Below are 12,803 nucleotides of genomic sequence, written 5' to 3'. Positions count from 1 at the left end.
AGCTGTCTCCCTGTGCATAAACAGCCCTTCTTTCTCCCATGATTGTTCTCTCCAAGGAGTGTATCTACCTCAGGTAAATGTTCATCTCATATGCCTGTCTTTTGTTTGGCTGGAAGCCACAGGGGTGGGTTCAATTCCAGACCTGAAGGGCATCTAGGGGCCAGAGTCTCAGTGGTTCCACCAGTCTCTATGAGACCAGCAAACCTGATACCCCCACCTTTTTTTTTTTTTCCCAAATGATTTTGCATTTTGTTCCACATTGTTCTCCCTCTCTATCCAGGATCTCCTACATAGATCCTCCTCCAAGTGGTTGACAGTGGTAGCCAGGCACCATCTAGTTCTTCTGGTCTCATAGTCATGTAGGTTGTGGATCGCATGGTGTACAAGTTGCTAGGCCTAATTGTTTCCCTGAATCTTTAGTTTTCTTCATTCTTCTTTGCTCTGGACGAGGAGAGACCCATTGTTGCATTTAGATGGCTGCTTGTAAGCTTTTAAGATCCCAGTCACTACTCACCAAAGTAGGAGGTGGAGCTGGCAATCTATTTTTGAAAAAGCAGCCATTGAAAAGCTCTGTGGAACACAGGCATACTCTGACACACATGGGGTCGCCATGAGTTGGAGTCAACTTGATGGCACCTGGTTTTTAAGTATATGCATATTGTAATTTACTTAAAGGCATTCCTGGAAACCACATTATAAAATATAATAAATTTTCCCAGGGAATGTTGTAATAAAGGATTGGGTTTGTAACCAAGGACTTTGCAGCAAATAAATAAACATGACCAGTCATGTCAGAAAAATAGTTTTTTAAAAAGCAAAATCTTTTCTGACTCAGTAATTATTTAAAATAGTAAAATGAAACTCTAAGCCCTTAAAATTGACAACAATGAACTAGGTACATTGGCTTAAGTGGGGCTGCAGAGTTCTAAAAGGCATATGTACATATGATCCAAAGTTAATCTGAAACTAAAGAATCAGAATATTTGGTTTCTAGTTACCATACTACTTCTCTGTAGCTCCATATCTTCAGGCAAGTCATTTAATCTCTCGTACCTCAATTTCCTACATGGCAGTATGTAAGTGTTGCTCTAGATGACCTCTGAGTCTTTTCCACTTCTCTAAGGCTATTAATTAAACATCTTGATCCTATTTTTTAATATGTAATATCTCTACCTACACAATATTCTTACAACACAGAAGGCCTCTTGAGAAATGCCTAGAATGGCCTGTTTTTAAATGCTGAGCAAGCAAATTTTAATTGGCTTATTTTATGTTTTGCCTGTACTCTTCCCTGCCAGAATGTGATGACTGTAATAATTTCTTTTCCTCTCACTGTGAAACATTTTTTAAATGTATGAACTAGCTCAGTGTATCTTCTCTTATTCTCTCTTATCTCTTCATATAATTCAAGATTGTAATTACTGACAGTTTATTCTTTGTGCCTGGTGACACAGTGGTTAAATACTCGGCTGCTAAGTGAAAGGCTGGTGTTCAAACCCATCAGCTGCTTTGTAGGGGAAAGAAGTGGCAGTCTGGTCTGTGAAGATTACAGCCTGGGAAACCCAATGGGACAGTTCTGTCTTGAAGGGTTACTATGAGTCAGAATCAATGAGGTGATAATGAATTTTTTTATATATACGTAAAATAGGGAATTATACATTTTTAAAAGTTTATTAGTGGTAGCCTTGCAAGGAAGGTTGGGCAATCTACTTCTGTAGTGATACTGCATACTGCCTTGGAAACCCAAGGAGGGGTCACTATGAGTCGGGTCCGACTCCACGGCACGTAACAACAGCAACAACAACAGCATTGTTAGAGGGAGTGGAGAAGTCATTGTTTAGGAGGTATGGAGTTTCTGTTAATGATGGTGAAATAACTTGTAAAAGGACATTGTGTATGGTTATATACAACATGATGAACATAATCAAGTCACTGAATTATACATGTAAAAACTGTTGAATTGGAAAATATTTTGCTATATATATTCCTACCACAATGCAAAAACAAAAGAAAGAAGGAAAGAAAGAAGAAAAAACTGTTAGGCAATCAGTTGTCGTGTAATCAGTCCAACTGATTCCTTTAAAAGAAGCATTGTCATCTTCCTTTTGCATCTATGAAAACTGAAGCTCAGTGAAATCAAATAATTACTCACAATCAGACATGACAGAGTCAGAATTAATTCTCCTAGTCTCAAATTTCTTTTCTTTCTCCTACACAGATGGTGGCAGGAATTCTGTATTTTTTTTAAGAACTCTGTCATTTTGCCTTTCACTTCCCCATGTGGGTAACTGTCCTGTGCAACAGTAATCTGCTGAGCATCAGGACTGAGTACCTCATGCTAATAGTTCCCCCAAAACTATGTTGAATCGATGGGCATGATGAGCTCTCACTGACTTGAGCGATCTGAGTTATTTGGGAAGCACCCTTCCTTTACACTCCACATTCACTTTTCACATGTTATAACTAATTATTCTCAGCTGATTCCTTTGTAATGTTACATATTGTCCCATGAAACCTTTTTTCCTTTGTGGACAAGGAATTGCTTTGTAGCAAAGAGTTAGAACTCTGTCTGAAGAGAAAACATATCTTGTCCAAGGTTCCCTTAAGAAAAATGAAGCTGAGTCAGAAGAAATGGTGTCAGTTCCTGTGTTTCCCCTCAGGGCCCCACCGCCATGCACATACAGCTGATCATGGAGCGGCTGCTGAGAAGGATCAACCGCACTGTGATTGGGATGAGCCGTCAGTCTCCCCACATTGTGAGTATCTCCTCAGTGTATATACCGCAACTGCAACGTCTCACTGCCCCACCTGCTTGAGGACCAGAGCCTTGAGACTGAATTCACTGAGGCATCTCAAATCACCATTTATAACCTGTGCCTGTACACTGTGCAGCATATCTACCTCAGGAAAGGAATGGCATCTGAAACTTTACAGAGACCTCCCTGACTGGCTGACATGGTTATAACCAGGAGCAGATCTTGATTCTGATACTGAATTTCTATTGTAGACTGGTGGGGTAGTGATGGGAGGAATATTTTCAAGGTTCCCACAAATAAAGGCATGCAGAGCCATTCTGAGCAGTATGCTCATGTTGAAGGTTAAATAAAGGCCCATTATAATATATTCAAGCAGAGATAGACTGAAACACACAGGCCCCCTAGGTAGTCTGATAACTTGGTATCCATTCAACCTAATGTTTTTTAAATATTTGCTAAATATTTTATTTAAGGCAAATCTGAGCCTTTGTGAGCAGGGAATGAGGCATTTTGGTGGCTTCATCTCACATTTCCTAAATTGTGCCCAGCAATTCCGTTTTACCTCTCAATGTGTATGCTCTATTCTGGATTCACTCTTCTTACAATAATGATAGTGATAATATTAATACAACCACCTCTAATGATAATAATAGTAGTAGTAAGTAGCTGACTTTTTTGTGTGTGTCAGAACTGTTTTGATCAGTTTACATTTAAACCTCACAATAATCCTAGGAAGCAGTCCCATTACTAACTCCATTTTTCAAATGATGAAACAATCAAAGAGAGAATAAGAAAATTGTCCACAGCTACTGGGTGGTAGAATTGGGGTTTGGGCTTGAGCAGCCTGACTGCAGAGTATGTGCATTTTATCAACCATTCCCCATCTCCAAGCAACTTCCCCAAGTTGTTTCCAACTATGTACTATAGTCTCCATGAGTGGACTCCTGATAAATTCTGTTCCCCCCCCCCCCATATCATTTTCCACTTCAGTTTTAGCTTGCTTATAGCCTGGTGTCCTGCAATACTCCCCAGCTGGTCCTCCCCTTTTGTTCCAGAAGAAAAGAAACTTTTTAAAGAATGGCTTCCAGTAGAACTGTCTTGTTGCCTTGTTAAAAAGCAAGCCAATCCAAAGAATAGTAGAGAAAAATTCAGACATTATATTAAAGGAGTAAAGTTTCATTAGGCTAATCCTGGATCGGAGTGTTCCTGGGTAGTGCAAATGATTAACCTGCTTAGTAGCTAACTGAAAGGTTGGAGATTCAAGTCTACCCAAAGGCACCTTGGAAAAAAGACCTGGTGATCTGCTTTTTATAAGGCAGTGAGTGGAAACTGAATGAAGCACAGTTCTACTCTGACACACGTGGGATTGTCATGAGTCAGAATAGAATTGATGGCAGTTGGTGGGATGGTAATCCCAGATCTCTTTCTCAGTGAAATATCTGAGGGAATCAGGATGCATTTATAAATGTATATGGAAAAATAGGAAAACCCCCTATATCATATCAAAGGTATACCTTCAGAGCATTAAAATAGTTGGCAAAAATTAGTAACTTGTTTACCACCAGAAAGGATGAGGAAAATTTAAAATCTATTAATTGCTATTTATTTCTGTGCCCTGATAATATTACTGTTAATTACTTATGCAAAAATAAAGTATATTGCTTCACTGATCTATCTTTTCAAGTATTGACTATTAGAGGCTAAGAATGAGTTAGGAGAGAAGAATAGTAGAATCACTTGTATGCCTAAAAGTAGAAATAGAGTTTTAAAAATTAGCATCATTCACTAATCCTTTCATACTTTGCTGAAATAACTACTAATAGACTTGAGTGCAACTTAGTAGATCAAGAAGATAAAAAGGAGTTTGAAGAGCCATTGGGATAAGCTGAAATTGATAGGCTTTTTAGAGTCTTTTAGAAATATTACAAAATTAAAAAAACAAACACTGAATGGACCATAATTTCTATTGGGAGACCATTTAAAGAACATGTAAAGAGGACTGATAACGACGTTGTTTAGGAAATGTATACTGGCTAACAGATAATATTTAAACATACCCGAATTTAGTGACAGAAGTATCAGAAGAAGCAAAGTGAGAAGCTTAGAGAAAGAAAAACATAAGAAGGAAGAGAAGTGAGAGAAATAACATATAAAGATACAAGCATATTGACAGAAATATGCAAAAAGAAAATGTACATGGCATAATATAATGTATTCCTGGTATTCAAGGATAGTTAATTAGAGAGTCCATAATAAAATGTACATATTCAATAAAAAGGAAAAAAAAGCTTATGATGATATATGATAAATTTAAAGTTTACTCCAAATTAAGAATAGGAGGATGCTTTTTAAACATGAAATCATTAGGCAACATAATATACTGATGATAAAAGAACCAAGATAAGATAGGTCTGTATCAATCTGTCACTCTTATTTAAAAAAGTTTATAGTAAAGTAGTTTTAAATATTCCTTCAGGCCTGGAATTGAACTCAGTCCTGGGGCTTCCAGCCAAACAACAGACAGGCCTACAGGGTGAACGAACATTTACATCAGATCCCTACACTCCTTAGAACCCTCAACCATGGGAGATCAGCAGGACAAGATAAGATCTCCAGTTTCAACACTATTGCTTAGCATTCTTCTATAATTTCTAGCCAATGTAAATAAGAAACAGATTCTTAGTATAAATATTGAAAAGGAAAAATAAGTATAATTATCATTATTTAGTTGGTTAGTTGTTTGTTTTTATTGTGATTCGGGTGAAAGTTTACAGAACAAATCCATTTTCCATTCAACAGTTCATGTACATTTTGTTTCATGACATTGATTGCAATCTCCACAATGAAAGCTGTCTTCCTACTTCCTCACTGTGATTACCCTTTCCCTGTGTCCTTCTCTCCTGTGCATTCCTGGCCTCTGAGCTATCTCTGTGGAAATACTGTCCTACTGATCTCCCATGGTTGACTCTTCTAAGGAGTGTAGCGACCTGATGTGTTGTTTGGCTGGAAGCCACAGGAGTGTGTTCAATTCCAGGCCTGAAAAAATATTTAAAACTATTTTACGATAAACTTTTTTAAACAAGAGTGATAGACTGATACAGAAAGACAGAGAGAGGTGTTAATGGAGACTCTTTCATTGTTTTTATGTTTAGGAAATCATTCCCTCCATCCCAAGAACAGCTATATATTCATTCGTTTTGTGCCAAATTCATTTAAATTTGTCATTTTCATGGAAGTATAGTATAGTACTTCTAGATGTTTGCCCTCTGGCAGATAATCTGTATCAAAAACTGGCAGATTCAAACCTGTTTGGAGTAGAAATTAATTGAATATAAGAGGATAAGTACGTCCTGACTTCACAAATAGAAAACTACATTATTCATCTAGTTATTTAATTCCTTTCCTCAAATCAGGTCCATATTTCCACATGCATAACATACTGGGACTAAATGGCTAAAAAAAACACCAAAACCATACTTGCTGCCATCCAGTCGATCCCGATTCATAGCGAGCCCTCCTTGGGTTTCTGAGGAAGTATCCCTATGGAAGTAGATTGCCCAATCTTGTAATGGATTCTGAAAACAAATAAAAAGCAACTCAGTTGCTGTCAAGTTGGTTCCAAGTCATGGTGACCCCAGGTAGAGTTGGAGAACTGAAATTCACATGTTTTAGCAGGGAGCTATCATTTCCAATCCTCTTTTCCACTCCTCCACATTTACTTTTACTACTTTTTTGCTTCCTAACATTCACCCAAATTCAAATTTGTTTAAATGATCAAAATATTTCAGATATTTTTAACTCTATCTCAACAAGGAATGCCAAACCCACAAATTGTTATATCTTAACTAATAATCTAGTTGAGATCTTAGAATTAACAAATATCTCTTGATTATAGGATTCCACAAATCATAACAGTTAATGGGATGAGTAAGGGCTTCTAGATCCTGGGGGATAATAGTAATAATAATAAAAAAAAAAAAAAACCTAAAATGTGGTAGTTTTAAGCAGAATAGCGGATTACATCCCCTTTGCTACTTTGGAATATAGGATGTTTCCAGTTTGGAAAGGTCCCTACATAACTAATTGGGTGGGAATAAGCAAAGTACATTACACTCAAATACTATTTTGTTGCTTGGTAGCCTAAGGAGTCTTGGACTTCTATTTTCTTTTTCCTTCCAGGGTAGTTTTGTTGCTTGCATGATTGCAATCCTGCAGCAAATGGATGACAGCCACTACAGTCACTACATCAGCACTTTCAAAACCAGACAAGACATCATTGTAAGTTGTCTTCATCAGGTCCTTGTAACCTTCTTATATTCAACAAAAGCACATCACCCACAAAATGAGTCCTGGGATCTCTTCCTACCAACTTCCAATGTTATTTGGCTGTCCACAGTGATTAGGAAAAGGATTTAAAGCTCACAATATGCATAGTAAAAGGTCATCTGGCAATTCCCTATGTCTTTTAGACTTAGAGCCCTGATGTAGAAACATTTGGAAATGTTTATTTCCTGGGAACAGAGATAGTGTCTCATTTTGAGGGGCAGTAGTTACTTGCTCCATGCAAAGATTTTAGGAAGCAAGGTCTTCAAAGTCTTCTAAGATGTGGTTGATATCATTAGTTTGTCTTCCCTGCAAAAGAAAATAAGAGCTAACTTCTTCCCCTTATTATGTTTGTAATATACTTTGTCTTTTGTTTTAAATGGAAAACTGTATTCTCATAGTTGCTATTAAACGTATGGTGAAGGGTAGCCTGAAAGGATAAAAGCCTTCCCTTCAGGATCTAGTAGTGGGTGTTAAAATGTCCTTCATGGGAGTTGACTGTAGAGTCAATGTCAGGGCAGGTAACTGGCATACAAATTTAATCCTTGATTCATAAGCCATGAATTATTGGTGTTGATTTTAATTAAAAAGGTAATACAATGAAATATAGCTAAAATTGTTGGAATTACTTAAAATGTATGATGAAAAATTTCAAACTCTTGAAAGAAGTCTGTGGTTTCAGAAATGAGGCTAGATAAGTGTGACTTCGTTGAACCAGAAGGAAGATTCAAGTGTAACATAGACTTCATGGCCAGAAGTCACTTCCATTCCTAGGCTGTTTTGCGGAGAGATGTCATTAGAAATATAGCCCAGGCCTCCTGCCTCCCAAGTGCCATGTTCTTACAGTCATGTCGTATAATTCCTAAGGGTTCAACTACTTAGTTTAGTGCCAGAGAAACTAGACTGGATTTTCATTTCAAGAATCCCAGGAGAAAGTCTAAATTTAGCTGACTAATAAATAGTAAATTAGAAAGTTTTCAAAAAATTTAGCTTTGATATTTAATGATTGTCCTATTTGAATTACTTTTTGCCTACAGCCCCTTTGACTAGCTGATTTTCCTGTGTGCTAACATTACTAGTTACTACAGTCATCATGAGCCACTGTTAAAATCTCTTCTTAAGGACTATTTGGGATGCTTCCTCAAGGCTCTACATGACAGAGTTCTAGGATATGAAGAGTTACGACTTTTTCTTATTTGTAACACATTTATTCTATTCTAACAATAGTAAAGGACAGTTGAACTCAGATTTACGAAAAGTATCCATTTTTTCAGTTTTCTGGTAAATTATTTTCAAATGTAGTAGATTTATTCAGACAACACTTGGCAGCAAAGTGTATGTAGATAAAGGCTCTAATCTTGGGGTCTAAACACCTGGCTTCTCATCCCAGCCGTTCTGCTTCCTAGTCCTGTGATGAAAGGCTAGTCATTTAATTTTTCTCAGCCTCAGTTTTATCATTAAAATGCAAATGATGTTTTTTGTCCTTGTCTTCCTCATAGAATCATATGCTGTAGTGCAAGTCACATCAGATGAAGATTAAAATCTTCATCATAAAATAAGTTGTTACTGTGAGACTAGGAAAATCTTGTCCTGATGTAGTGTTCCTTCTTGGCCACATGAGGAGGAACAACCTATTAATGTAGCCATTTCTTCTCCAACTATTCATCCTTTGTTCTCCGTAGGACTTCCTCATGGAAACCTTTATCATGTTTAAGGATCTGATTGGAAAGAATGTCTATGCCAAAGATTGGATGGTCATGAATATGACGCAGAGCAGGTAAGATAGGCCATAATGGATCCTGCTATGTTTGAATATTTAGTAACTTGCTCTGTGACCTTAGTGAAATAATATCTCTTTGCCTCAAGTCCATCAGTTACAAAGTAAGGATCTTCCCAATGCCATGATCCTAGTTTGTGATAATGATCTTGATTTTCCCTGGGCTACTCAGTTGTTTCAACTTGGGCTTTCTACTCATTCTCTCAGTTCTGTTCTCATTTCTTTCCTATTTATTGTCCTCAACATCAGCTCTACACTGAATCTTTCAATGGCTCCAGATGGCCTCCTGCACCTGACATTCAAGGCCTTTTGTAGCCTGGCTCCACCAGTTTTTCTAGCCTTATCTTTCACATCTTCTCTACAACCTGTGCTGTAACCAAACTGGCCTCTTTCCAGTTCCTAAGCATGTTCTCTGCTGCCTCTCATGTTGCGTCTTCCACCTGGAATGTCTTCTCCATAATCTCTGGCTGTTAGCGTTCTTCTACCCATCATTTAAAGCCCTTCTCAAGTGCCATCTCTGAAGGAATTCTTTCTAACCTGGATGCCATCTTTTCTTTCATTGATCACCCATAAATCTTTGAAACTTTCTCAGGATTTTCTGTTTGTCTTGGGTCATGGTTAAACTTACAGGTGATAAACTTCTCCCATGAAGTTGTAAACTTCTTGAGACTAGAAACCATGTCTTTGAATGCTGCACCTACGCCAGCCCTGCTGCACCTAAGCCAGCCCCTTCAAGTTACTGGCCCACACAAATACTTGTTGAATAGAAGTGAGATAAACTATGTATGATATTAAAAAGGCTTTAGGATTTTAAAAAGAGCTAAGTAGAGTAAATCATTATTGTAATTATTATTTTTAACTCTGTGTGGCCCTGATAGGGAGCTCTGGTGGCATAGTGCCTAAGGCATTTGACTGCTAATCAGAAGCCTGGCGGTTCATTCCCACCAGCCACTCCTCAGAAGGAAAGTTGGTCAATCTACTTCCATAGTGATACCGCCTCAGAAACCCAAAGAGGGGTTGCTATGAGTTGGATCTGACTCCACAGCAGTGTGGTTTGGTTTTTTTGGTTTATGGCCCTGATACCTGATTAGAAAAACTCTTCCTGACTACATACAGATTAGAGAAAAGTTGTATCTGAAATGCTAGTTTTTAAAAGAGAAGCATCATAATATAATTCCAGGAGCCCTGGTCTGAGTTTCAGTAGGTCTTACGTGTATTCTCAGCTCTGCCTCTAACTGGCTCAATTGTACTTCAGCCTTGAGTAACTCTTTTAGTCAGTTCTAGAAACTCAACTTCTGTCTCCTCATCAGTAGATTACATGCTGTTATTGTTCCCTAAGACTTTGACAGACTTAAAGGATTTATTTAGCTTTCCAAATCCAAGAATTTTTTTCATTTGTTTTTAACATGGAAGGGAGAATGTTCCAAAGAGAACAAACTTGCCTTCTTTATCCAGTGTTTTCCTTCTCCAGGGTTTTTCTTCGTGCTATTAATCAGTTTGCTGAAGTTCTCACAAGATTCTTCATGGACCAGGCAAGCTTTGAACTTCAGGTAAGCATGTGATTTTGCCCAGGAGTTCCTTGAATTCTCAGTCATAGGGAGAGAGCTATTCAGTTTGGAAAACATCACCTAGGACTTCATCATTTTCAAATGAATGTTTTCTTGTTTCTTTTTCATCCCTAAAGCATGTGCCTTTGTTTATATATCACGTCTTTGTAATCTGTGTAGGTTTTAAAATCAAGTCTTATGTAGAGGAAACTCTGTGTGTTTTTGTGTGTGTGTATGCATATGTAGCAAAATTAAATCAAGCTGTACAGTTCTTTGATAACTTATTAATCTACTTTATTATTTACTTTTTGCATGATATAAAATATATTCACAACATTTTTAGTGACTAAGCACAGTGCATTATATGGTTTGACCATGATTTATTTAACTGAACTCCTCTTTTGAACATTTATATTGTTTCCACTTTCTATTTTATTAAATAGCAGTGTGATGGTCTTTCTTGTTTTAAACATTTTAAATTACCCACAATTATTTCATTAACATAAACTCCTAAAAGTATTTACTAGTTCAAATGTGTGGCAGAATTTTAGGACTTTTCATACGTGTTGCGAAACGACCCACTATAAAGAAAGGCTATTTCAATGTACATTCCTGGCAACAGTTTTTCTCTCTCCCAGGAGTAAAGACAACTATAGTAAGATATAGTATATCGTATTAAAACTTAACATTAATATTAGTCTTAAAGTACTGAATAATTGAAACTCAAGAAAGAAAAATAAGTCGTTTGGATTTTATTTTGTTTTTTCAATCATTCCTGGATAGTGGCTTTCTACCATTTGGCACTGTTTTAACATTACCCTTATTAAAACAATGTTATTTTCCATTTATTTTCACCCACTCAATTAATTTTGAACAGCTTTGGAACAATTACTTCCATTTGGCAGTAGCATTTCTCACCCATGAATCCCTTCAGCTTGAAAGCTTCTCACAAGCCAAGCGCAACAAAATTGTAAAAAAGTAAGTGTCCTGTTAAACTTGTTTAAAAATTTGGAAATGTGATTCTTTTGTTTATATTCAGAGCAGTATTTTTGGTATCACAGAAATTACTGTTCAATAGCTACCCATGTTGTCAGTGAGCTAGTTAAAATGATCCTTTAGTAGACAGATGTCCCCAGGTTCAATTCACTTTTCTCAGTACTCCCATTCATTTTCTGATGAGTCACATCCTCTTCTTGTTTCAGAATCTATGCCTGTAGAAAGGAGCCCTTAGTGGTTAAGTGCTCAGCTGCTAACTAAAAGGTCAGTGGTTCAAACCCACCAGCAGCTCAACTGGAGAAAGATGTGGCAGTCTGCTTCCATAAAAACTTAGCCTTAGAAACCCACTTCTATTCTGTCCTACACAGTTGATATGAGTCGGGAATTGACTTGACAACAACTGAATACCTGGAGAGACACTTGGATTAGCCAGCACACCCCATCTGCTGGCAGTTTATCCAAATTGCAAGCAGAGTGGCCTCCTCCTCCTCCTCAATCCTCCTTCTCAGAGTACACTCCTTTGGCACAGTTACGGTATCTCCTAGTCACTTCACCAGGGAAAGCAAGAATTTTTGAAAAATATTCCCAGAAAATGTCCTCCAGATTCTTCACTTGGAATTTAAAATGGAGTTACCTGCATGATTGATCGGGAGCTCTGGTAGCATAGTGCCTAAGGCACTTGACTGCTAACCAGAAGGCTGGTGGTTCAAACCCACCAGCCACTCCTCGGAAGGAAGATGGGGCAATCTACTTCCGTAGTGATACTGCCTGGGAAACCCAAGGAGGGGTCGCTATGAGTTGAGTCTGACTTGACGGCACATAACAACAACAACAGCACAATTGATGAGAAATTTAGGGGAACCTTACTACTATCAGCTCAGGTCTGTTTTGCAGTTGATTGAGAATCTGAAAATGCAAAGGGTATCTTGTTAGAAAAAACTTGAGAAATTATAATTTAAAGGCTGTAAAATTTTAGTTGAGTTCCCCCTGTTGGGCTACCTGGGATTCTAGGGAAATTAGCATCCCTTTGTTTGTGGTTTCTCTCTTTTAAAGAAACTGAGACTGGTGGCTAAGAGATTTAGTGACAGTACTTTGAAAGATAAAAGTAAAACCTGTTTTGTAGAGTTCCCTGAAGGGTGACTATTGAGGAATATCTATTTTTAAGATAGATACCTTGATCTTGTTTCTTCACAATATCTTAGTGGCAATATAGCTTCTTTAAAGGATGGATTTGATTTTTCTTAAGCAGCCATAAATGAAGTCAGCTAATGCAAAGTCTGGCAAATAAAGTAGCTGGTTAAATTAATAATTCTGGAAGATGGCGGACTAGGCAGAAGGATTGCACAGACCCTCTTCAACAAAGAAAAGGGAAACCAATTAACACAGACACAGAAGATAATCTTG

General features: G+C 37.5%; 1 protein-coding gene across 1 annotated transcript in view; it reads left to right on the top strand.

Moving 5' to 3' along the window:
* Positions 1 to 12,803, top strand: part of DOCK5 (dedicator of cytokinesis 5) — a 210,921-nt gene that overhangs the window by 120,045 nt on the left and 78,073 nt on the right. The window contains exons 26-30 of the mRNA XM_007938781.1: positions 2,661 to 2,756; positions 6,936 to 7,034; positions 8,762 to 8,856; positions 10,328 to 10,406; positions 11,281 to 11,381. Of these exons, the coding sequence (XP_007936972.1) occupies positions 2,661 to 2,756; positions 6,936 to 7,034; positions 8,762 to 8,856; positions 10,328 to 10,406; positions 11,281 to 11,381 (470 nt within the window). The remainder of the gene's footprint in view (positions 1 to 2,660; positions 2,757 to 6,935; positions 7,035 to 8,761; positions 8,857 to 10,327; positions 10,407 to 11,280; positions 11,382 to 12,803) is intronic.

This window comes from Orycteropus afer, unplaced genomic scaffold (genome assembly GCF_000298275.1).
Source record: "Orycteropus afer afer isolate SDZICR_OR568_19922 unplaced genomic scaffold, OryAfe1.0 scaffold00053, whole genome shotgun sequence".
Lineage (NCBI taxonomy): Eukaryota > Metazoa > Chordata > Mammalia > Tubulidentata > Orycteropodidae > Orycteropus > Orycteropus afer.
The sequence above is the reverse complement of the archived record's forward strand: the minus strand, read 5'-3'. Positions and strand labels throughout refer to the sequence as shown.